The following is a 27,108-nucleotide window of genomic DNA, read 5'->3' as shown; positions in this document are numbered from 1 at the left end:
TTAGACAAGGGCCATGTTACTCCTCAATAAATACTGGCATGTGAGTGGCAAATTAGGATGTCTCAGGTCAAGTGCCAAATTCTGTACCCAGTTTGCAACAGTGAACTGTTTCTAGAATGAAAAGCACACAAGCCAAAGTTAATACTTATGGAGGGGAAAAATAGATACTCTTTTGGGAAGTCTCCGTCCTCCACTAGTACAAGATGTGGCTATGATTATATGGAAACAAATTTTAAAGATATAAATTCTTCACTGAAAATTCAAAGAAAACATACAAAAGCACACAAGTGATCTTGAGGAAAGGCTTACTTAACAAAGCAAGCACTGCCAGATACCTCAGTTCACCACAATAAATGTTAAGACAGCAAAATACTCACAGCTGTTCCAGATTCTCCAGGAGGTCCAGGGTTACCAGCTTCTCCAGGCTCACCCTATAGATGCATAAAAATAAATTTATGAGTCATTAGGGAGACTATTTCTATGAATTTACTTCTGTTATTACATATTCTTTCCATGTTATTTATGTAAACAGCTTATAAGAACTGGTTTTTATTTGGTCTACCTAGAGGGGGTTGAGTTATGTATATGGTTTTGCAGAACTGGAGTCTGAAATTTGAGAGATAATACATCAAACTAATATTTTCTTGAGCCAGGGAGACTAAACTTTCCTTTGGACTTTGGAAGATGTTCCCCTTTATTATCCCATGTATTGCAAATTTCCTGTTTGTGATTATTGCTATAGCTACTGTTAGAAGAAGAAAAAGTTGTATAAAAAAAACCTAAGGATGAAATACTAGCATCAGTTAGAAAAACTTCCTCCATAGGCTACAGAGGGTGTGCTATGTATTTACCAGTGATGGAATTTATTTTGTGAAGCAGATGGCTTTCAGTATGCTACCATATGAAAAGAAAATCTGTGCAGGTCAAAGATTGTGCACTATTAAGTGACCATTTAAGATAATTCAGTCTCCTTCTGAGCTAATACACAGCCTTATCTCAAGGGCTGGCTTTTCAATTCTTTATTTTAAAGATTAGTTATGACCAATTATTTTCTAGCTCAGTGATCTGATGCATAAACTTTTATAGAAAACTCTGCTTGTAGAATATTTAGTTATTAGCATCACAGAGACACAAATCACAGAAGGATTCATGCATGTCTGCCATTTCCACATGGTCAGTATAAAATTGTAAAATCATAAATACAATTTTAAACTGAAACTTATGGTGTAGATACTGGACTATTTCTCAGAGAAGGTCATAGCAGCATGATAACCTCACTGGGACCAGAATTTGGCTCAGTGCAAATATTTCATTAGATTAAAGGCAAATATTTCAGTACCCCTCAACTGAATTCCAGACTAGGATAATTAACAGATAACCAACATTTTAGGAGCAATATTAAAATACCCTTTAAAAAGGGCACTATTAAAGGGTGAATGTGCCTTTAGAAACTCTGGTATGTTTTATCAGATATACTTAAATTTGTAGTAACCGCAAAAATTAATGATCCCTTTTAGTGTTTAATATTAATTCACTTCTGTGATGTAGCATTCATTTTAAAACAAAACAAAACCTGTAGTGGATGCTTCAGGTCAATAAGCATTAAGTATGTTTTCTAGGAAAATTCATAATCTTCATTTCCTTATTCTCTGCACAGCATTTACTGAGTCTGCAGCATCATTAGCACTAGGGTTTTGTCCATGCGTACTATCAATCAAATGAGATTTTTGTATCAACAGAGCATGAAGTCTGGTATCAGCAAAAATATGTTATTCCAGTTAGTAACCATACTATATCCACAGAGTCCACTATATAGAGCTTTTCCAAAGGTGAGCCCATGGCAGGACAAAATCAAACAGTAACCTAAGAGCACTGATTGTGCTCAGTCTGCTGACAAGCACTTGTGCAGTAATCCCCTTGGCAGCTTCTCACAGACAATTCTTTCTCTGCCTTTGTGCCTAATGATACTGTAATTTATGACGATCCACATTTGATTTGTAATACAATTCTCACCCTTCCTGTTGATAAACTCATCTTCATTCTATAATGCAACACTGGGCTCCCTCTGACCAACACCTGGGAGCACGGGAGGAGCACTGGGGGTGCCTACTCCAGCACACACTGTGATGGCTCTGTGCACAGCAGCTCCCCAGCAAGCAGCAGCGTGGAAAACAGAGAAATTGGAAGGGCTAGAAAATGTCAAGATGTTCCTTTAAAGGGCATTTATGAAAGATGAGACCAGTTAAAGTTTAATCTCACATTAATATTTCTATATCATTTCTCTACTAAAAATGTGCCTCTTCCATGTATGCAGTCCTTGTTTTATCTGACAGTGATTTCTATATTCCAAGTATTAGGTACTATGAAATTCTGTATTTGGTTTAGATAACTGTTAAGGGAGTTAAACAGTGTTTTGATAGAGAAGATTGTAGCTGATATATATTTACAGAGTGCATATTTATAGCTACTAAAACCTGTGTAATCTAAAGCTCTTGTTGGCCCTCGTCTTTTGCTTCATTTTTAGTGACAATGGCATTAATTCAGAATCTGATGCACCTTCTCCATGGGAAATATTTCATGTTCTGTTGGGAAACAGATTTTATGATCTAATAATAGATTTATTCCATCTCTGGAGATTTTTTTCTCTTTTGTTAGCAGCTCAGATCTTTTAAAAGTTACTGTGGCAAAGCCTTCCCCTGACAGAATTTCAAAAAGAAAAGACAGACACCTTGAATGACAAAGGGTCATGTCATTTTGCAGACATGCTTAATTCTGAAAACCTCCTTGGATTAAGCAAGCACAATGGCTTCTACCAAGATTGGCAAAGGACTTTGAAAGTTAACATTTAAAGAACATTCTTAAAAAGTTTTAAGGTTTAAAAAATGTTGTTTCCTTATGATCATTTCTAGAGAACTGTCCATACAAAGCACAGGGCGAGTGGATAGAAGGCTGCCACCTTTTGGTTAAATTCTGGGAAGTGGTGCTTCATTTTATAACAATAAGAGGCAACTTTGTAACTGACTGGGTTGTGAAAAGTTAGTTTTGCTCTTTTTTGCCATTCTCACAAAACAAAAACAACAAAAACAAACAAACAAACAAACAAACAAACAAAACCAAAAAGAGAAATTGTAACTGTAGAAGAGAATCCCTTTGGAAAGGTGTCCATATGTGTTATATATAATGGCTGTGTGGAGAAATAAATTTAATTGAGAGAAATTCTAAGGCTATGTTTTCTAGGAGGGCTCTTGTTTACAAGCATGTTGGAGAGATAGAGAAGGATGAGAAAAAAAATCACAGTCAGTAGGTCATGTAAAGTTATTAAAAGTAATTTGTTAGGATGGATATGCAGGTAGCCTAAACTGTTGCAGACACACCTTCATTAGGTACCTTAGCAGTGTCTACACATACATGTAAAAATGATAGGCACACATAAATTTTCTGTGAACACTCATCAAACATGTTTCTAAACTAAGAGCCAGGATACTCAATTTATTTTGTCCTCTCACTTCCATCTGCAGTATAAATCAATGATTTGGCATGAGAACTATTGATCTCACTTGTTTACTGTGTTGGACTCCTTATTAGTGTACTACTTTGGAAAGTTTTTTAGAACAATATAATAGGAAGAAATTTAAACCCAGATGAGTATAGTGGTTTTCTAACACCAGACTTTTTCATGCAGTAAACCAGGTCTGAACTCTGAGAGGCTACAGAATGAATGCTTGGGTTCTGCAGATGCTGGGGTTGCACTGCTCTCTAACTCTGGTGGTTTATAATATGCTGTGGAAGGGAGAATGGGTACAAGAACAGCACAGTGTTCAACACAGTTATCACAAATTAATCTAAATTAGAAAGGCAAATTTATTTATTCGGTTTTGTGGAAGTAATGTTAATTACTTGATCTGTTTCCCCTCTGTTGTAAATTCTTATGTGGATACTAAGACACAGGTTAGAGAAGTCATGAGCAACTTCCTGGCTATTTAGAATATCTGCACATTAGACCTCTGATATCGGATTAGAGATAAGCATGTGTAGGTACATTTTGGTTTTCCATTTTTCCTAATTAAGAGCAGAAGCAAGTGACTGCTGTTGGTGTGGCAGCTTCATTTAATGGCTCTGCTGAGTGTAAGGCTGCCAGGCCCTCGTGGAGGTTACTGCATTAATAATGCAGGGCTACAGGAATGTTTGCAGCACTGATGCCTTTGAACATTCAGGTCCTTGTGTGCAGAGCGGGGCAAACAACAAGCTAGTTAAAAATGCATGGCACTAAGTGTGACAAAAATTGTTTATCTCTGCCAGAAGATAAGGGGGCTTTGAAACTCCTGTATTCATGTAAAAATATCTCCTAGTCAAACCATTAAAATATACAAGCGAGCAAACCTACTTCTCAACAGTGGTAAGGATGATGCCAAAATGTTTTTCCACATTCTACACTAACTGCATTGCATTATCTGTAGTATGGTGTGTCTTTCCTGAAAGGGGTGCAGAGGCCAAAGCATGCTGACATAATAAGAAAAACATTGGGGGAAAAATGCATGGGAAGAAGAGGAAAGGAAAAAATGCATGTTTTGTTTAAAAGCATGACCTGTCCTCCCCTTGCAGCAACTCCCCCTGACAAAACAACTCCTGATGATATCTCAGCTTGAAATCTCATTAAATGGCACTGAAATTAAGAAGGAAGATATCCTAACAAGGAAAACACTGTGGCATGTACTAAAACCTGAGGAGGAGAAGGGAGGAAAGTAACTACAATTATTATAAACTTCCAAAATAATACACTTTGAAGCTTTCCTTTGTGAATAGAGAGAATATGGGATATAAGCTAGGGGAAATAAAAAATGACAACCAAGTGATAAACAGTCTGAACTTCATGTTCTTGAATTAAATTTCATGGCCTAATCATCACAAACAGTGATTCTAAATCACACAGATGAGTTGTAGGGAGAAACAAAGGAGGAAGGAGTTCAATATAAGGCAATGTGTTTAGAAAATGACTGGAATATAATTTGATCATGCAACACTGAAAATTAAAGAAGTGACTGAAACCAATGACAAAATTCCTATCAAGTTCAATGGGCCACAATATTATACAAGGTGGGGTTTTTTAAAACCCTGAATATAATTGGGTGCTATCCCAAATGTTCTCATAATTCACATTTTTCTCAGTGGTGGTCACAGGAAAATTTTTTCTTCCCACAATGCCTATTATTTTCTGTATTCCACTGACACACAGACTCTCTTTTCCCAGTAACTTTTTATTTCTCTCAACTCTTAGATTGTGTCACATTTTTGGTACTCTTCCCAGAGGGAAAAAAAACAAATCCTGCAGCCCTTCATGAGGCCAAGATCCTTTTAAAAGTAGACTGGATGAGAATGTCATGAACTTGGGACATTAGAAGGAATATCCTTGTTAATAATGCAGTCAAGCAGAAGAGCATCATTTTTTGTATGTCTTTGCAATTTTGGGGAAAAAAGATTGAAAACACCAGAATGCTGCTGCTCCCAAGAGGTGAGCTGATGCTCAGAGCCACATCCTGAGAAAGAAGCACTGCAGTGAAGCACTGCCAGCTTGACACAATGACATCTGTTTGGGCTCAGTACCCTCTGGCCTCAAAGGACAATAAGGGAGACAAAGTAGGATATTTCTCCATCAACCAAATATTATATTATTTTATAATAAGCACTGGCAAGTGATTTAGTTATTTGGCACGTAATAAAAAAAAAACAAAACATGAAGAACATGAAACAAGATTCTTTTAAAAGACCATTTTAGTTAGAAAAAGAGAAATCTTGCTTCATGTTCTGAAAAGTTAACAATATGGAAAGCTTTCTGAAAAACTACCAGTAATGACATTCCTAGAGATGTCTTTTCTAGGATTCACTATCATCAGTGTTTCTTTGAATATATGTGATTATCTGTGGCAAATCATTAAATACTCAAGAGCAATCTACATAGTTTCTCAATAAGCAATTTATATAGTGGCCTAAATATAAATATATTTCTATTTTGTTTTCTCCTTCTTATGCTCCACTCAGAATCTTCTTTTCCATTCCAAAGTTCAGGAAAAAATTAATGTTAAATCTGTAACATTACAGCAAAAGGCTTTTAGGCTTACATAGGTGATGTGGTCGAGGTCATGCAGCGTGATAAAATAAATATAAACAAGCATTTTAAGACTCTCTTTGGAACTTTTTGCTTGCTCAGCACTATATAATAGTTTACTCTGTTGCTTCAAATAAATCACAGCAAAAAAGCCCTTATATCCCTGCATATATCATCTTTCCTTTAAGAACAAGGAAGATACAATGTGGCATGTTCCTTGGGTAAAATATGAAAATAACAAATCCCAAATAAACTCACTCCATATCCTGGCAGAAAATTTTCTAAATAAAGGACTGAAAATAGCAATGAAAATAATTTTAATGAATGAGTGTCATATAGCATTCCTATTCCAATGTTTTCTCTTTCTAGGGGGTTTCCATCCACACTCACCTTTTCACCAACACCTCCAACAGAGCCAATTGAGCCTGGGGGGCCTTGAGGACCCTATAGTGATAAAAGATATTTGTTATCCCAAATATGGTTATCCAACATAGAGTGCTTATTTCTCAATTAGCAAGACAAAAAACTACATAGATTCTTACATCAGCTCCATTAGGACCCTGGGGACCTCTTGGACCTGGTGGGCCAGGTGGACCCTGTATCAAAGAGACAAGTGATATGACAGAATCATAGACCAGGTATAATATAGTTACAACCATGAAGAATTTCTGACCAATGAAAAACAATATACTGAATCTGTAGAGGGCTTTTAATGTTCACTTGCAACAGGAACAGCAGGGCCAGATTGGTACCTGCTGGATGAGTTCACAAGGTGACAGGAGACCCAGGCTGTGTCACACAGTACCTGAGCTGGACATGACCCGATGCTTTGGACCCCCTGAGGACTGGCTCTTTCCCCACAGGTTCCCTGCATGCCCATCCCACTGACAGAGACCTGGAGCAGCCCAAGTGTCTGTGCCCTGGGCCAGAACTACACCATGGTGCCTGCAGATGGGCAGGAGTGAAGCATCCAGACTTGGCACAGGGTGCTGGAGGCAAATGTAGAGAGTAGAGAGCTTGCATGGCAGTCAGGAGCAGGCCACAGGGCATTCTGTCAGCAGGAGAAACAGCTGGAAAGTGCATCACCCAGGGAAATTAAACAGAGCCAAACAGTGTTTACCATCTTCTGGCCTGCAAGTACCTGACACTGTATGTTAATAACAATGGCCTGAACTTAAGGCAGTTCCAGACTCTGGTGCAGTGGTATCTATTTTCCCTTTTCTTTCCTGAACCTGATTATCACTGTCCTGTCTCAGGCACACAGAGCATCTGCTTTGCTATCTATTTTTCAGTATTTTTTCATGCTACATAAATCTTGATATTAATAATGAGGGGATAGATAAGGGAAAGCAAAGTAAATCCCAGAGAGAGTTTATGTTACACAAAATGTTTCATACTAAATTCAGGAGTATCTTATCAAATAGTGATCTATAGAAAAATGACAGTAATATATGGAGAATATTTATGTCCTTCAGAGTGACCAGTGGGGAAGAAGTCTTACCATTGGGCCCACATCACCATTTTCACCTTTTTCACCTGGTGGGCCAGGCAGACCCTAAAAAACACAGAGAAGGATGCTATAAGTAGGAACAATTAGTTATAAATCAATATAAAAGAATGTAAATCAGATCTACATGTCAAACTCGTGGACTTGGGAGGGGGCAATGGTGAAAAAAGAATAAAAATATCTATTTGCATTAAAATGGAAAGAAAGGGAAAGGAGTTTTTCACATTACAGTAAATGTATAGGTAGTCCTAGAATTCTTAAACTAGGTGACACAATAAATTTGGGGAAAAAAGAAAAGCCAAAAAACTCACACAGAAATACTAAACTGGGTGATTTTAAAAACATTGCCAGAATTATCCAGAGCTCAAGTGGAAGTCTGGATTTATGCTCTGATATATCTGATATACATATATATATATATATAAAGTCCTGCTGCATTAAATCTGTTGTTTATGCATGAACCACATCATATCTTTTAGTTCTAATTAACTGGTGCTATCATTTATTTAATAGAAGACAGGAGTCATTCAGTTTCTGACACAGAAATTGGTGTTCTTACAGATGTAAGGTAAAATAATAAAGGAATTTACCTGTAAGCCAATAGGGCCTGGGGGTCCAGGAAAGCCTCGAGGACCTTCATCCCCTTTTTGCCCAAACATCCCTTGCTGACCTCTTGGGCCTGGCTCTCCATCACCTCCCTGTTTGGAAACAATGAAGAGCAAATCCATCAAAGCTCTGATAATAACAACAGGAAAAGCTGCATGGAAATGACTGGAAAATAACTACAGAAGGGCTCAGAACCACACCAAATGATTTTACAAATGCATGTTTACAATCTTGGCTGGATGAAGTCTGTTACACAAACAGAATGCCAGCACATGTTCTAGTTTAATATAGGTGCTGCATTTCTCACAAAAATTTTCCCAAAATTCCCCCTCTCTATCACATCTTCATAAACATTCTATCTGTTGAATACCTATTTAAATCTGAGTAGCAGAGTTCTACCAATATTCAAGATAAAAGGATTCAGAGCCTTCTAAATAAAAATAAGAATTAATTCACTTGGTATCAGGTGTATTTTATAAAGAGAGACTCTTAACTGCATCTCTACTGAGCTGCCAAATACACTGCCAAACTAGTTCACTGAAAGGATGGCCACCATTCACTGTTTACAGCCTTTACTTTTAATAATTTTGTCAAATTATTGCCTGCTGTGAATCTGCCATACAGTAACATCCATGCAGGCTTGTTTACAATAAAGAACTGCAGGGCAGTGGGCAGGGACAGAGCTGTTAATGGTATTTTGAAATCTATTCCTCAGTGAGGAGCAAACAGTTCAAAGAAGTCAGTATCAGCAAAGTTGGGGTTGGCTCTGAAGGAACTACTCACAGCTATGCCTGGAGCTCCAACAGGACCCTGCAGACCTGGTGGACCTGGAGGACCCTGCAACAAACACACATCCAGAAGCACAAATTAGTGATTGTGACATCATCTGCAATGAGATTAAAAGCAAATACAGACATGAGAGAAAACCCAACTTGCACGATCATAATCTATTCAGCCTTTCCATGGCTCTCCATAGAGTTTGTAGCATCATCAGCAAGTCCTTTCCATTCAGTACAAACTATTTATGTCTCAAAAACTCAGATTTTCCCATCTATAATAGACAATGCTGGCATTTGTTAGAAGCTCATTTTAATGTTTCAGAATAGATTTCCATGCAAACATGAATCAAAATTAATTTTTTTTCCACAATTAAAAATATCAAAACTTTCAATGAGATTTCTGCAAAATATCCCTCAACCTTTAAAAACATCATCTAAATAATCTAAAAATCTGTCTTTAATTCAAATGCTTATTATTTGGAGTAGTTTTTATGAGACTGCTAATTACTGCTGCAATGGCACAAAGCTTATTTTGACCTCCAGGTGACATGAAAAAGTGCAAGTTCTTGCTGAGCACTGGGAATCACATTCTCTTTGATATTAAGTCTCTTTTTAACAGAATGGCAAAAAACCCCCCAGTCTCTGAGAGGAACATTTTTTTTTCATTCTCCCTGCAGAATAATAACTAAGTTATATTGCACATAATTAGAAGTCAGTCATGCAGATGTGATATAATTAAGCTATCAGATTACAAATGCAAGATACTAGTTTATGATGAGGTTTAAATGGCAGTTTGAATCTTGTTTTTGCAACACTAGAGGAAGTAGACTGATGAAGAGTGACGCTAAGAAGGCACAAAACACCTGGCTTTGGCTAATTCTAGTCTATTTCAGATGCCAAATTGCCTGCAACTTCTAGGCTTCAAATTCTGGTTTAGAACAGAATAATTTACAGACTTTGCTAGGGCCAAAATTGGATCACTGTGCCCTTTATAGGGGGAATTAAATAAAGGGGCTTCTTAAGTCTTGTAGTCTATTTCTTTCTCTGGGTTTTATATATATTTTAGAGCATTTTATTTTCTAGGGAGTGTGAAGCATCAAGCTCTGTATTTCTTCCCTTTTACAGTCCCATACCTGATGGCAATCCATGAAACAAAGCTTTCTAGCTCTGTGGTGACATATCTAAATGGATATGCTCCAGCTGACTGGGAAGTGTTACCATGAGAAAGGGATTTGGCATGCATGGATTTTTCTACACTCTTTAAGATACTTCAGTGTATTCCTTCATTTTATAGGCTCTGGAATGAGGCCTGCACATTTTTAAACTCATTTAAAAACCCATTTTGATATAAAGCACTGTTGGAACGTACTCTGCAATTGATTAATGAGGAATTATTTGGACACATGGCCAGATTCTCTTTTTCCATTGCTCTGGAGGGCAAATGGAGAAAAACTAATCAGAATCATGAGAGAGCCTTCATTTAATAAAGGCAGCTGTGATAACTGTGGAGGTTTTGAAGTTCAAGAGAGGACAGCACATCAGCAACAAAATTCTGCTGTCTTAGCTATTGACTATGCCAACATAGTTAGGCACAGTATTTTCAGACCCACAAAAATAAATCTTTGTTAGTTTCAATGGGGAATTAAAATTTTTCCAGCTCTTCTTAAATAAGAAAGATGAATCAGTTCTTTGATCAGGATCCTTGCTGTGATCAGGCTCTAAATGGCCACCAGGGCCTTCTGTGGGTGCTTTGAGACAGTAAATATCTGCTTTTTATGTCCTGTGATTTCAGAACTGGGTACTTCCTCTTCAAAACCTTTCAGAGGTGACCAACAAGTCTTTTCTCCCTGCCCCAACAGGCATCTGTCAGCACATTGAAAGGAAAGCAGATTTAAAATAAACACATTCTGAAATTGTCAGGGTTGAATGACTGCAGTTGAGGGCAAATAGACACGTGGAGAGACATGACTTCAGCTGGAGTTACATTCACTAAGGCCTCAACACTGAATGCTGTACTTCAAGAAAAATGTGTAATATTCTCTAATGCATTAAACCTTGAGACTGGGAGTCCAGGATACATTCTCAAATGATAATGCTGCAGAGACTTTATTTGCAAAGCAGGTTGCCTGGAACAGCCCAAATGCATCAGTACTCACTGTGGGAACTGTGGTCACAGTCTAATGCTCAGCATAACTAGCTATGCTAAAATTATCTGAAACACAAGAGTGCAGCTTGTGTTTTTTTCTGGAATTTCTCTGATACAATGCATCTCTAATGGAGAGATGCATGGCAAAGGGGAAAACAGGATGTGCCAGTGGTCACATGCAAAGCCTGAAGTGAAACTGGATCAGAGGTTGGAATAAGTTGATCCTGAAGTTCATTAATAGCTCAAGCCATTCTGTGATTCTGTAATTCTATGACCTATGAATTTGTTTGAGTATGTGCATATCCTCCCATAAACATCATTTGGTAATATATAAGCCATAAATTTGGTGTAAATTTTAGAAATAATATACTTGCTAATATCAAAAATTACACTGTTTTCAAGATAAATATACTTAGCCATGAATACCCCTGTGTCGAGTTTGAAGCTTTGGTAACTGTGAATAGTGTTAAAATAGAACAATAAAAGGGATCTTTCTGCCATTACTTCACCATTTTTTCTTAAGGAAAAGTATTCAAGTAAAGTACCAGTTTATTTTGAAATTGAACAGAAGTAAAAACATACCATTTTGAATTTTAGAAAAGAAACCACAATCAAACACAAATAAATAAAGACTAATTTTATTCTTTCTAGCCTTGAAATTCACAGTAGAAAAAAAGCTTAATTTTATATGTCTGGCCTAAATAAAAAAGGAAGTGCTTGAACTTTAGAATTAATTTTTGATGACAGAAAACTGTCAAATCAAAACAGTAGAAACCTGATTATTCTTAGGTTCTCTTATAGGCCTAATGAAAACTTGTATAAGCCATTTTATCTGCCATCAGTTAATTGTGCTCCCCAAGAATTAGATATCCTTTAAAAATTATAAAAATACATTAGTAGATTCCTCTACTGAGTCTCCATAGTTTTCATCCTCATAGCTAAGAAGCCAAGGCTGGGTATGTTCCCACACTGCAGTCAGTGAAGTACAACACAGTAAGAGAGCCTATGGGAATTCTTGGTCTCTCCAGTTCAAATGAAAAATGGAGGGATTTGATTTAAATACAGGAGAGTGCTTAAGAATGCAGTTTATATTTTGTAATGATTCTGAAAGCTCTAGGAATATGAGCAATATTAAATACATGCCTGGATCTGTAAGTACAAACCTCTAGTGTTGCATTAAAAGAACATTATTTTGAAGGACCGTTTTAGGAGTGTGTCTTTGTTTCTGTTCATTTATGTAGCAAGGCTACCTGCATACTTTATGCATGAATACCTTTTATTTATAAAGAATAGATGTAAAACACAAAGGATTTTGCTACTCACGTTTTCTCCTTTGTCACCTTTACTACCTTTCTGACCTGGTTCACCAATTTCACCCTGTAATTGAAAGTTAAAAGTTAAACTCATTTAAAATGGTCTCCTTCACACTTAGCTGAAATCAATATCATGGTATCTCTAAATGTCCCCTTTGATATGATTATTCTATGTTTTATGCTGCTGCTTCAAGTGTGAAAGCCTAAAGGGAGCAATTCTGCAGTGATCAATAGTATGTCATATTAATCAAGATATTGATTGCTGAATTGAAAAGGGCAGCAAGACCTGGCTTTGAAGTATAATGCAACTGAGCTCTAAATAAAGGAAATTGTGTTGCTCATGTCACCTTCAATATGAACTTATAATGAAAGTATCCTGATTTACAGACTCATGTGACACTCATGAGTCACAAAAATGAATGTTGAAATCTTTACCTTTACCCTGTGCTAACTAACAGAGAAGTGCTGGGTTAGGCAACCACACCAGATGATCCTAAAAGGTGCCGTGTTCTAAATTCTGCCAGAGGTCAACAGAGTATCTCTGCTGTGAACATAATTATTTTGACACCCTCAACCTACCAGCATAACCTCGGGTGGTTCTGAATCCCTGTACATTACTGAAGACATTTCATCTTACTCACTCAGTAGACCAAGTTTCTAAAATAGGCAAAAATCAATTTTGTCATCATTTGCCTTATTTTGCCACATTTTCACCTTTGTTTCTTTGCCAGGATAAATGTTCTTTAGCACAAATTCCAGTGTCCCATGGCATTTCAGACATTGGGTTACAGAAGAGGTTTTTAGGTATTTTTTGCAGTAGGCAGAGGGAATTTGGGGGGAAGGCAGGGATAAGATTTGTTGCTTCATCATCCTATTTATTGTGAGGAAAGCTACAAAGAACTGTACTGATAGATCTTCTCCCAGATGCACTAATACCAATTATAATGATTCACCTTGTCACCATCTTCTCCAGGAGAACCACTAGGACCAGCAGGACCAGGAAGTCCTACAGGACCCTGTATTCCATCACGTCCAGCTGGACCTTGGGGACCTTTTTCACCCTGGTTTTGAAGAAAATGAAGCAATCCACATTAACATAGGAGAGTAATGCAAACTTCAGTACAGGGAGTCACAGTACTAATACAAAACCAAAAAACCCGGCCCCCTCCAAAAAAAACCCAAAAAAATAAACAAAAAAGCAAAACCAGCAAAACAGAGAACACAACAAAAAGAAAATTATCAAGGCAAGAGAATATATAAGAGAGTTATGTGAAGTACTAGTTGAAGCTGGTGTCAAATACACTTGTACTGTAATGCAGAGTGGCTGGGTACAAAGTTTTAATGAAAGACTGATTTATATCAGTCTGTGAAATTAACAGGTTTAACCCTTCCCGGTCTTAGCACAATAAGAAATGTTTAAGTATAGACATATGTGTAAATGTAGAGTGAGCAGTGGGTGCTCTGAGAATAGCTATTGAACAGGCAGCAGCGTGCGGGGCTGGGTACTCACGGGCGCGCCCTTCTCTCCGGCGGGGCCCGGCGGTCCCTGCGGGCCCGGCCGGCCGGGCAGGCCGATGGGGCCGGCGGTGCCCGCGGCGCCGCGCTCTCCCGGCGAGCCCTGCAACAGCAGCGACAAAGGGATGCTGAGAGCCCGGGCGGGGTTCGGGGGCAAGCCAACAGAGATGTTTATCAGTGAGAGTTCAGCTGGTTAAAGGTTACGCATCCATCATGTGTGCAAGGGCTGAAAGAACCGACTTGAAGTTCATACTCAATACAGTTCATACAACACTAATCTTATTTTTTTACAAATACCACTGCCTGTATTTGTTCATCTAATGAAAATGTCTTTAAACTATCCTGTTTTCAAGAACTTATTTTCCTCTAACATACTACTTTGATGAAAGAATATTCACCGTATCAAAATACAGAACTAAGTCACATCAAACTCCAATTCATTGTTCATTGCTGTGATGATCACATTTCTGCATTTCATTTCACCTCTGTAAAAATCTATTCAAGTATAATGACTAATTTATTGTGTTGTACAGAAGAAGTTTTTTATATACAGGCATCTTTAGATAAGCACAGAAAAGTTTAGAATCTAGTATTACAAATTAAAAGTAATACAGATACATGCATCTTAGTCTTTTGTCTTATAAATAATTTACAATTCTTGCATTAAGAGAGTACTGTTAGATGTTCATTGTGGTACAAAAACATTTCCCCAACTTTTCAGCTTTACACCTTCAAGACGGTTTGCAACACTTCAAAGTTATGCTTGGTAATTTCACTTCGCCAGCTGATATACTAGAAGCAGGATGATACATCAAAGAATAGAAAATTAATAGGTGGTGTACCCTGATACTCTAAATAGCCTTTTTCTCATATTTAAGCAGGATCAAAATTGCTGTATTTTAGATACTGGAATTTTAAGATGCTTTCACATATGAGGACCCTATTTTTTTTTGCTTTTACTAATAAAATACTTGTCCTGTACTGACCTCATTAGCATAATTGGTACTTAATTCATATTAAGGTGCTTTTCCCTCCACATGAATGTGACAGAAGAGAGTGCTGAATGGTTTCTCAAAGTATTTTAGCAAGTTATTTCAGCAAGATCTAAATTTGCATGAGTGTTCAAACAAAGTATTTGTATGTATTTGTATAGAAATCATAGATGACTTTATCCTTCCAGGTGATGGGTTTTTTTTTTTAAGTCTGGGTGGCTGCCTAAGTTCCTGTCCTATTTCTGTAATTTTAGTTCCTAAGGCTTCAGTGAATTCAACAAGAAAAAGTCATTACCCTACAGCCATAGTACCATAGACTCTGATCTTGTCAGCTCTCATAAGCTAAACAATTTTACGTCATCTTATCAGGAGGATATAAGAAAAGAGAAGAAAAAACCCAAATAATTCATAGATCTTTCCTGTGTCAGACAGCAGACACTAACACAGGCCATAATTTTCAGTAGCTCTTTTTAATCAACCAACTTTTCATATTTATCTTTGCATTTCACATGAGTTGTGAAGAGGGACTACACCTTCTGTTTTCAAGGACCTGCTCCTTTCTCTGAGAGAATGGCCTCTGAGCACAGCAGTACATATAGTCCCAACTCAAAAAAGCATTTTAAGCAGTTTTTAAAGTCTGTTCTCTCTTTCTGTGCTAGTGGGTTTTTTTGGTGGTTTTTTTTTTTTTTTTCCCCTGGTCACTCTATCCCACTGTGAAACAAACATGTTATGAAACCACTTGTTAACCTTTGGTCTTGCAGTGCTCACATCCTGGAATCTTTTTATTAATTTACTTTGGTTTTGTTTTTTTTAAACTTTTCTACAGACATGTTTTGTCTTGTATTGCTATACATACTACAAACTCATTAGCAACCTTGGCTTTATCTCACTTCCTGTGAGGAGATATGCAATGACAGCTAATGTATACATTGCATAGTAGTAGCAATAGTTTTTGCTGATGGTTAACAAAATGCTCAACAAGTGAAGGCCCCCATGACTGTAAAATGTTGTCAGATAGATGAAGATAGCTCTAGATAGTTCAGTACTGATAATTGGGTAGCCTACAGCTGGCTTATCCTGAGTCTAATTTGAGCATCCTATTCCTAAATGAGCAAATGAAAAATGACTGCTTGACATTCCAAAGAGCTTTCTCTCATCAGCATTCAGCATTCCACACAGTAGTAGGAGAAGGGAAGAAAACAAACAGAAGCAACAAAGAGAGCAGATAAAAGAGAACTGTTAAAAAAACCTCAAAAATTCCCCCCCACAATAACAGAAGACCAACCACAACCCCTCCCCAAAAAACCCCAAACCATGAAAACACCCCCCCTCAATCCTGCAGAACCCCCTCTTGCTCTGACATGCATTCATGCATCTCTTTCTTTTGTCCAAATCCCTCTAAACAGAGTAACTGGCATGTGCACAGAATTTGGAGCAGTCGTTTGTTTGCTATGCTTGCAGATGTACACACCAGCCAAATAAAGCTTATAATTGACTATATATGCTGGTTAGAAACAATTGGGATTGGCAGGGAATCAGAGGAAAGTCAGCCAGTGGCATGGAATCTCTTCCTTTTAGAAATGGCAAATGAAGACTCCACTACAATTACACTTCTGTGTGTACCCGCTGTTGGCTAAAAATAGATGGGAAAATATTTTCAGACTATTTGATGCTCTTGGTCTGCTGTGAGCTTCTGTGAAAAAAAGCAAGCAATCATGGTTTAATTGTGGTGCTTGAAGTGCACAGAAACCCAGCATTAAGGGCACCTACACACTTTTTACACAGAATACTGTTTCAAGATAACAAATTAGTAATTAAAGATGAAACAGATAAAAACCCTACTGAGGACTGCTGGAATACTTTAAGGGCAACTTGGTCCTGTTAGTACCTCAAGTGGCCCCCTTGCACTACGCTGGGCTCAAAATATATTTTAAAAATTATAAATTTTGTCCTTCAAACTCTCTTTCAAATCCTGCTACCACTACATCTATTTCTTAAAGACTGGAAAACTATATGCAAAATTTCCCAGCCTCCTTTTTTTTTATGACTGTTTATCTTAGCAGGAAGGATGGCCCCAACAGAAAGGGGTTTCTGAACTGGAGCCCGTGGTAGTGTGCTCCTGACACCCATGCTCTGTATGTTTCTGGACTATAATTAATGATGATTTCAGTCTGGCACTGAACTCCCATTAGCTGGGGAGCATTAATAGTGTTCCTGGATTTTCTCTACCAATTTAGTTTCACGTGAAAGGAGTACTATTCATGAGCTCTGAGAGAGCTCTGTGATTTGAACCAAAGGATGGGGATAATTGAGACATCCTCCTCAGAAAAGCTCTGGTGTTTTCAGCTAAAACACTAACTTCTACACACCCTATAAGAATTAGAAAAAAACATGGATCATCTGAATTTCAATTCAAACATACGGATTTCAGAATACAGACAACCTTCACTAGATAAGGTGTGCTATCTAGTGTGATGTGTCTTTCTGAGGACCCCTGACAGGAGTGGCCCAGCTCTGTGAGGACAGGCTGGCTGGCAGGGGGGACTGTGCCACATGTCAGCTCTGAGCTTTGCCCGTGCTGGCTGCTCTGTGCATGCTCAGAAGGGCTCTGGGTCACTGCACCTGAACCATCTGCCTGGGAGGTCAGTCCAGCCTGAGGGGTTCCTTCAACAAAAAAAATCAAGACATGACCATTACATTGAAGAGATTGTTCTGGTCTATGCTTTCTTGACTTTGATTCATCCTTTCTTTTAACATTTCAGGTTCTTCAGATGGGTAAGATGATATCCCTTTTGACTTTCCCTACTAGATTCCATCCATTCCATTCCATTCCATTCCATTCCATTCCATTCCATTCCATTCCATTCCATTCCATTCCATTCCATTCCATTCCATTCCATTCCTTCTTTGTTTTGGTGCCTTTTGGGAATATATATATCTGCTGCAGGTTGTTAAGAACTATAAATTCAGGTTTTTGGCATTAATAATTCCATAATTCATTTGAAGAATTCAAGTCCTATGTATTACTTGTACTGTACTATGTGTGGCTTTTTATCCATGTTTAATGCATTCTAATCTGAATATGAATTGCAAGGACATAAGAGAGCTTTGTTGAAGCACATAGAAATTCAGCTCCTCCATTACTTTTTTTTTTCCTAACATGAATAGCTGTGATTGATTCTTTTCTTTTTTAACCTCAATTGCACTGAATGAAAGAAATAAGTTGACAAGATGACTGTCAAAATCTACACAATTCACATTTGGGAATAACTCTACCATGTTTTGAATGCCAGCGCATCCTTGTAGAACTTCTTCGCAAAAAAGCATGACAACAGAGAACAGGCAACTTGAAGCATACTCTACTATTGAGCTTAAAATGCCTAGAAGGAAAATTCCTGTAGGACATGATTTTACACAGTTGTACAAAGGGAACACAGGAGTACTGGGTTTGCATGGCAGGGTTTGGTAGCAGGGGATTCACAGGGCTGACTTCTGGGAGAAGATGCCACTTTCTCCCATGTCCAGTGGAGCTCACACCACCCATAAGTGACAGGGATAGAACCTCTTGGATAATGAATTTAGGAAGTGGGGAAAAGATGCACAACAGAGGGGGAGCAGAGATCCATGCACAGCCCATGGAGGAGCAGGTGGGTGCCCAAAGGAGACTGTGGGCCCATGGAGAGCCCCCACTGGGGCAGGTTTGCTGGCAGGACTTGTGACCCCAGAGGGGACTCACACTGGAGCAGCCTGTTCCTGAAGGACTGCACTCTGGGGGATCTGGGCTGGAGCAGTTCATGAAGAGCTGCACCCGTGGGAAGGACTCACTTGGACAAGTTCTGGAGGACTGCCTCCCAGCCAAGGGACCCCACACCAGAGCAGGAGCAGAGTGTGAGAGTCCTCCCCATGAGGAGGAAGGAGCAGCAATATGTGATGAACTGAGGGCCATCCTGCACTGCTTCGGGCAGGATAAAGCAAAAATCAGGAATGAAGTTCAGCCTGGAAGGAAGGGAGGGTGGGGAGAAGGTGTTTTCAGACTTTGTTTTTGTTTCTCCATATCTATCCTACTCTGATTTGATTGAAAATAAACTCATTTTCCCAGTCTGTTTTGCCCATGATGTAACTGGTGGCTGATCTCCTTGTCCTTACCTTGACTCACAAGCCTTTCAGTGTATCTTGTCTTCTCCTGTCCAGGTGAAGAGGGCAGGGATGGAGCAGTTTGGTGGGCACTTGGCATCCAGCCAAGGCAAGCCCACCACAACAGCATTAGTCCACTAGTCAGTATCCATGGAATTTTGCACTGCAGAAAACCTCTCATCTCAAAACCAATTTGTGTAAGTGACAAGTATCAAGCAGCAAGTAAATGTCATAACTAATTCTAGTGGGAGAAGGCTTCAGATATTCTCTATTATCTTCATAATCCCTGCATGTTTATTAGTGTGGATACTTAGTAGAAGTCTGATCTGCCTGCTGTTTTACAGACTGCACTAATGAAAACACCACAGCATGTAAAGAAGAAAAAAGCTTATTAGGGAATATTGTTTATATTTCCATAAAATTATTATGTTTACTTACCATTGGGCCAGGTGGACCCTGTGGGCCTTCCCCTCCTTTCAAACCAGCTGGACCCTAAAAAATAAAAGGAAAAAAAAAGCTTGCCTACTAAACTGGAAAGCTCAAGAGTAATTTTGCAACACATATAAAATAGGAAGCATGTAAAGATCCAAAGAAATAAACCTGAATAAATTCCTTTCTTCTTATCTAGCCAATTATATTATATGTTGGATGCTTGATGTCTGTTCTCCTATTGCATTTATTTTAAGCACAGTAGAACACTTCATGAAATAAAGGAGCTAATACATTGTTTCTTTTATTTAGAAATATCATGGCAATTGCTCTAGTGCTTGTATCATACCTGAGCACCTGGAAGGCCTCTCTCTCCAGGGAAACCACGAAGACCTGCTGGTCCATCTTTTCCAGGAATGCCTTGAGGGCCTGGGTCACCCTGGGAAACATATTACATTTTTATTAAAAAATATGTTTAAAAATTAGATGTACAATGAGCAATGAAAATTAACTGCCAGATCCTAGTTATAGTAATGAAAACAAAGATTGTGGCTCCAGCTATTCACCCACTAATTCTTTTAACAGTAAAATAGTCTGTGGTTACACTTATAATGAACTTTGACAAAATACAGTACCAGTTATGGAATACAAATACTGAAAAACACAACAAGCCATAAAAAAATATGTTTAAAGATACATTCAATAAAAATTTTTGATACTCACTTATAATCAAAAATTGAATGGAATTACATAGTAACTAGATAGGTAATATTTCTCTTGTTCCCCAGTGGTAGCCAAAAATTTAGCAGGGAGTTAAACATATTCAGTGAAATTCTGCCTTTTATTCACTACTACACATCTGACTTTAAATGCCAATGTGCAATTTTCTACCTTGGTGTGAAAATGTCAGTACTTAGTATCTCCATATTGAATACATAGTATATGCAAAAAAAAAAATTTAAAAAGTTTTTATTACAAAAATATTAATTTTTGGCTCAAGAGAAGTCTCATTATTTCAGTGGAAGCAGACACAGCTCTAAAATTGGAAACTTCCAGTCTTCCAAGTCCTTCTGGGTGAAACCTGCCAATCATGATTTTACACTGTATGTTCTGATTTTATTCTGCATGTCTACATGATGATTTGAAATGTCACACTGTCAGCAATTTATCTGTCCCTGTCTGTTTGCTCCCCAAAGCCACATCTTACCTTTGCACCTTCTTTTCCTGCAGCACCTGGGAGGCCTTGTTCACCTGGGGGACCAGGGGGACCTGGATGGCCTCTTTCACCAATTGGTCCAGTCTCACCAGTAGGACCCTAGGCACAAAAGTACAGCTTTAGTCACCTAAGGTATTTAATGTCTTGTGGGGTGTGGGAGGAAGTGGAGAGGAGCAGATTCTCAATATCCAGCTGTTATTTACCAAACAGTAATGCCATTGCTTAGCATACATTCCTCACCTTCCCTCCAGGCAAGGCTGACTTACAAAATATCTTTGTCCTATAAAATAAATCTTGCATTGCATTTTGCCTGCAGACACGTCTGTGCAGCTTCCAAAGAGTGAAATCCTGACCTTGTTCTTTAAGCACTGAAGCTTTAAAACACAGCGTGTATGGGAGAAGGTTACAAAAAGGACATGGGAGAGAAATCCATGTACTATTCTTGCCTTGAAACATTCTGTACTGGTGTTTTTCTGAATAATAGGAATTGTAAGGCAGGAGAGTTGAAAGATCTCTCTTCAGATTCCCTAACAGAAAAGATTCACTGATGGAATTAGCTAAAAAAAGCTCTTAATGCTTGATTAAGTTGTAAATTAATAAGATTAAACTAAATGGAATTTTGATAATTTATCTCTTCACAATCTAAAAGTTACTGAAAATTTTTCTTTGGTAAGAAATTGACACATTGCATTTTTCTTTCTAAAGTGTTTAATGGTACAGAAATCTGTCTCCTTGACTTCTGTAAACCACCAATTTCATAATCACATAAAAAAACCATGAAACAAAAACAAACCAACAAAAAACCCAAACCAAAACATAAAACTAAGTGGAAAGGTAACCCAAATACTTCCTTTTTTTTTTTTTTTTTTTTTTTTTTTTTTTTTTTTTTTTTTCTGGAATAACTGATGATTACTAAGTATAGCTTTCTAACATTGTTATGCAACTTTTGTTACAAAAGTTAATATACCCATTGATATGGTCTTTTTAATACAGCAAAAGCATCTGTCTTACCCATAATATAACCACTAAACCTTGGTCTCTTGAAGTCAGCTATAAAGGGAAATTATTTACCTGAGGGCCAACAACACCACCAGGACCAGGAGGACCAGTTTTTCCTTGAAAACCCTGTGAAATAATTACAGAATATTTCATTACCCTTTACAAGTTATAGAAGAACAAAATTCATATCTGTGCTGAAGAGCTGAATGAGAAATTCCATGTCACACACTCCTCTTCAGGAAATAAAAAAGAGAAATCTTTTTTGTCTGTGTATGCTTAGAAATGAAATGTTGATTAATCTCTCTTCCATCTCTCAGTTCCCATCTCTCTGAGGTGGTACAGCAGTAAAAATTGCCATCAGTTTTACAGATCTCTCTAGGAGAACTTGATTAGATGAGTTTGAATGCATAAGTGATGAGGCTAAAAGACAGTTAAAAATACATTTTTACATATGTATATTATGAATCATAAAAGCCGACATAAAAATGCTTTTTAAAGAAAGACACAGATGGAGGATTAAGTTGGAAGGGCATTAAAGAGAAAGTGGAGGTGAGACAAAAAGAAGATGAAAAGAAATAAAGATCCAGGGAAGGTGAAGGTTATGTAGAAATGGTAGAAAAGGCAACATGAGTACCACAAAAAGAATGAAGCTAATGAAAAACCAATGTGATGTCAAAAACAGAATAGAAAGGAAATATTTTTGAGACAATTTTTTAGAACATGGGCAAATTTTACAGAATTTTCATTTTCTAATCAGCAGCTCCAGATTATAGGCCAAAATTAGTCAATGAACTGAATAAGAACGTCACTTTATAATAGCACTGTTTAATGCATCTTTGATTTATGCTGAATTATTTCTTTCAAATGTTGGAAGAGTGTTAGTGCAATCCTGCTGGGTCACATTAGGGTCCTACAGAATATTGCCTGCCTAACAGCCTGTGTCTGCCTCCTGCTCTGCTCACTGTGTAAAAACAAAAGGGTTATCTGGCCCCAGTTGTTTCAAATGTTGGGCCCTGCTCAGCTTTCCTCTGGGCACAGTCTGATTGATATTGCCCTATTCCATCAGTTCCTGTTTGAGCTGTTCTGACACAATCTGATTCTGTTCTTGCTGCCAGCCAGATGTTACAGGGGTTCACTGTGGCCCATAACTCAGGTGTTCCCTCAGACATCTGAAATAGCCCAGATTTAAAAAAAAAAAAAAAGCAAAAGTACCCCTTTGTTCTAATGACAGAAAATCCAGAAAATCAGAACTTCTCCAGAAGGAATCATTTCCATGTCCCTTCCTTTACACAATCAAAGCTTCCTCTGTAAGCCTGCTGTCAGGAAAGACAAAGAATGTTGAACATCACCCAATTACAGAAAGCACCTTGAGAAGAACTCCTAGTCCCGATTTTGCAGAGTGCATTGATACTTTGAGTTCACTACCTCCTTCTGTTACAAGTTTATCTATTCCTACATTTTTAAAATATATAAAAAGCAAAGGAGATTTCAGCAGCAGCTACTCGAGAAGACCTGAACCTTCCATGGCTTCATCTAAAATATTTAGCATTTTTAAAATCATGCTAATGTCTCACGTGTGTGTTTTGAAGTGCCTAGTAGCCTATTTTTTCTGTTATTTTCTGTGAAACACAATTTAATGAAATGCTTTATTGTAACAAGAAGAAGGCCTTCAGTTAATTCTAATAGATGACAGAGATGGTATATTTCTATTTTATCTCCTTACAAACATGAAACTCTAGATTCTTCCATAACAGCAGACAATCTAGCAATGTTCATTGCTGAGGCCTCCTGCCAAACTGAGATTGACATCACTGAAATTTATAATCACTTCTAAGGACAAACTGGCATAGCATTGGTTCTCAGTATAAAGCTTATTCCTACATGTATATTCCAAATTATTTACCATGATATTACTGTTCCTATGTCTATAATTTCACCAAACAATGTCAGTTCTTCCAAGTGTATATGGGGTAAAAAGTTGCAGCCTCTTCTCCACCAATAGTTACCTTGGCTGCTGTCAACATGTGCTTATTATTCCATATTCAAACTGCAGAGTGCAACCTGGGAATCTGGCTCTCTAATTTGTTATGCTTGACTATGTCTCTTATCCTAATTCCCTAATTGCTGAAATGCCCATATGCACCAATGAACTTTATAATAAGATATGTGTCTAAATAAGAAACAGAATTCTTAATACCCTAATCTACCAGTGAGTGTAATGAAAGTTTTCTATTTATACATTTTTTAAAAACTTGAAGTGGATATCTTCATCAGGAAAAGAAAGTCAACAAGCCTACTGATTGATTTAAATCCATCAGGTTTTCTACAAGAACACATATATGAGAATCCATGGGGAAAAAGATTTTAAGCATAATTTTGGCCCAAGTTTACAAACACACAGGGCAGAAAACAATCCTAATGAAAAGCTGCATTTGCTCCTAAGTTACTCCAGTTTTTTTATAAGTATAATCCTATTGAACCCGAAGTGATACAAAATTAGGAACCATAGGAGAGAGTGAATCCTGAGGGACCTGGTTCAAATTTCACACAGCAGCAGAGTCCATGATTTCACTGTATTTTGAATATTTTGTTATATGTTGTGTCACATGATCAGAATGGCTGAGGTTGGAAATGACCTCTGGAGTAATTTTGTGCAACTGCTCTGCTGCAGGGCTGCTGAGAGCTGGTTGCTCAGGAATGTGCCCAGATGGCTTTTGAACACCTCAGATGGAGATGCAGCCTCTCTGGGTATTCTGTGGCAGTGCTTGGTCACCCTCACACAGAGAAAGCACTTCCTGATGTTCAGATGGAATCTGCTGTGTTTCAGTTTATGCCCTTTGCCTCTTGTCTTGTCACTGGGCACCACAAAGAGCCTGGCTCCATCTTCTCTAGAGCCCCTTTCAGGTGTTTCTGTACTTGGGTGAGACCTGAGCCTTCTCTAGCAGTCCTGGCTCCATCAGTCTTTACTCACAGCAGGGATGCTCCAGTCCCTCAATCATCTTAGTGGTCCTTTCCTGGCCACTCTCCAGGAGCTCTCTCTTGTCCTGAGGAAACCAGAACTGGACACTGCTCCTGGCCTCAGCAGGGCTGGACAGAAGGAAAAGATCCCCCTGCTGCAGCACAGGATGCTCTCTGCTTTCTTTGCTGTACTGGCACATTACTGGCTCATGTTCAAAGCAGTAAAACTAAAGGGAAAAAATATAACTTTTTAACAGCAGACTAAAGAACAAGTTTGAGCTTCCTGCAGTGTAAACAATGATTACAGTTGGTCCTTACGGTACGCAGCACAGTCTTTGCATCATTGCAAAGGAAAAGAACAGAACAGTCAAGAATATTTCACACACCAAAAAGCCACTATCATTGCAAAGCATTACAATGTCACAATGCTACAATACTAGCAGAAGAAAATAGAGATTTTCAGAGGGATGTGTTACTCCAACCTCTGTGCTCCTCCTTCCAGCTGTGGAAATGACTCAGCAGTCACTAAGAGATTTCCAATGAAGCAAGAGCCTAAAACACATTGTACATGCTAAGAAAATTTGCAATGAACTAATTTATGGCTTTCTCTAGCTCTGAAAAATTCAAGTGAGAATTTTTATTTAATAATGGAATATGAGTAACGTTTTGACACTACAGAAATAGTGTGTTTTTTAAAGATAATTCAATTAAAAGTATTACATAGTATCTTTTGCATTTTGATGCCAGAATTTATTCATTGTGATTCTTAGAGGGGTTACATAGTTTCAAAATTTTATTTTATTTTCAATCATTCCTGATTCTACTTTCCAAAGGTCTTGGCTTTTCAGTTTTCTAGCTGTTTATCATCAATAAGACTATTTTTTATGTTACTATTTTTGGTACATGGCATTCAGTGGGAAAACTGCTGTACAGTAATTGTCTGAGAAATCTTAATTTAAATTGAGACTTGGGTATTAATCTTTTTTACCTCTATTGAATATTCAATCTCATTCTGATGTTACTAACTGGACATACCAAAGAATAACCTCACATTTGCATCATGGGAGCAAAATAAAGCTTTCTCATGGCCCATCTACAAGGAAAGTGCAATTATATAACCTCTTGGTGCCAGCCTCTTTAATTTTTCCCTGTAGTCTCTATTTCTTTGGTTTGGATCACATAATCATGACCTTTAGAACAACACTAACACAGCAGAGTACATTTACAGTACTTACAGTCTCACCCCGCTGTCCTGGGTGTCCAGGCAAGCCATCTTTTCCAGGTGGACCCTGAAATTATAAAATACATAAATCAAGCAATTTTTTAGCCATCTTAAAAAAAAGTGTGCAATTAGCTGTCAGAATCTCTGCTCTCTGTTTATTTCTAGACTAGTTTTGGTAAATTTTAACTGCTCCTATATTAGCTAGCTAGGAATTGAATAAAATTTTTTCCTTGTGTCCTTCCTATTGTGTCTTAACATTTGCTTGGAGAATGACTGATGTGAAATGTAAACATGTTCAAAATAGATTTCTGTTAATTCAGAAATCATGGAAAGTCCTTATACTTCCATTTTTCTTTGGTTAATGACTCAACACAAATCTAAGCATTACAGAAGTACTTGATAAAATTTCAGGTTTTGAAATTGGAAATAGAAGTAGCAAATGCATAGGAGAGAAAAAAAATCACGGGTTGTTTGTTGCTTTTGTACTGTACATGAGCAGAGGCACACTAGAAGAACCTAAACTGGTTCAGGGGGCAGCTCAAATGTGCTATTACTTCTATATGTTTCTGCTACTAGTGAATGCCTCCTTCCTCTTCATTTTCCCTCAGTGCATCAATCATTCAAGTCATGCTTAGAATATGTGACTCCAAACCCTTAAGGCCCAACAAGAATATTTGTAACCTATACATAAACAATCCCTTACATAAATTTTCAACTATTCACTTCAGAGGGACACTACAAACATTACTATTCCTGTTGTTGCACATACTTAATAAAAGAGATACTTACTGGAGGTCCCTTTGGTCCGGGGAATCCAACAGGTCCCTGAGGCCCTTGCGGTCCCTGGATTAAAGGCAATCAAACAAATGGAGTCTTACTCAAACTGGATGGAAAGTTTGCTTCAGTTATAAAATATAGGAACCCTGCAGGTAATGTCTGGATTTAAGAATAAAGCTTTAGCCACACTGTCATAAATATTGGTAGCAACAATTCACAAGCACACACACTGGAGGGATCTCCTGAGAGCAATAGTGCTTGTGTAGGAATGCAGTAAAAAAATGAGAAAAACTGCTTACGTCAGCTATGTTTGCATCTTACCCCTAAAACTGTGCATGATAAAGTAGGAACCAGCTGAGAGTTAGAAGCACTGTTCTTCCATGTTGCATAAACCAGGGGATTTAGTTAATAA

The 27,108-nt window shown here is 37.9% G+C and overlaps 1 protein-coding gene across 2 annotated transcripts in view; it reads right to left on the bottom strand.

Annotated features, from left to right (window-relative positions):
• COL11A1 (collagen type XI alpha 1 chain) overlaps nucleotides 1-27,108 on the bottom strand; it is a 126,888-nt gene that overhangs the window by 16,860 nt on the left and 82,920 nt on the right. For both annotated transcript variants that reach the window (XM_056498085.1, XM_056498086.1), the window contains exons 36-50: nucleotides 26,709-26,762; nucleotides 25,933-25,986; nucleotides 21,812-21,865; nucleotides 20,732-20,839; nucleotides 19,874-19,963; nucleotides 19,534-19,587; nucleotides 13,965-14,072; nucleotides 13,408-13,515; nucleotides 12,465-12,518; nucleotides 9,000-9,053; nucleotides 8,201-8,308; nucleotides 7,605-7,658; nucleotides 6,646-6,699; nucleotides 6,494-6,547; nucleotides 378-431 (exon numbers count right to left, since the gene is read on the bottom strand). In XM_056498085.1, the coding sequence (XP_056354060.1) occupies nucleotides 378-431; nucleotides 6,494-6,547; nucleotides 6,646-6,699; nucleotides 7,605-7,658; nucleotides 8,201-8,308; nucleotides 9,000-9,053; nucleotides 12,465-12,518; nucleotides 13,408-13,515; nucleotides 13,965-14,072; nucleotides 19,534-19,587; nucleotides 19,874-19,963; nucleotides 20,732-20,839; nucleotides 21,812-21,865; nucleotides 25,933-25,986; nucleotides 26,709-26,762 (1,062 nt within the window). The remainder of the gene's footprint in view (nucleotides 1-377; nucleotides 432-6,493; nucleotides 6,548-6,645; nucleotides 6,700-7,604; nucleotides 7,659-8,200; nucleotides 8,309-8,999; nucleotides 9,054-12,464; nucleotides 12,519-13,407; nucleotides 13,516-13,964; nucleotides 14,073-19,533; nucleotides 19,588-19,873; nucleotides 19,964-20,731; nucleotides 20,840-21,811; nucleotides 21,866-25,932; nucleotides 25,987-26,708; nucleotides 26,763-27,108) is intronic.

This window comes from Oenanthe melanoleuca, chromosome 8 (genome assembly GCF_029582105.1).
Source record: "Oenanthe melanoleuca isolate GR-GAL-2019-014 chromosome 8, OMel1.0, whole genome shotgun sequence".
NCBI classification, from domain to species: Eukaryota; Metazoa; Chordata; class Aves; order Passeriformes; family Muscicapidae; genus Oenanthe; species Oenanthe melanoleuca.
This window is presented reverse-complemented; position numbering and strand designations above follow the sequence as displayed.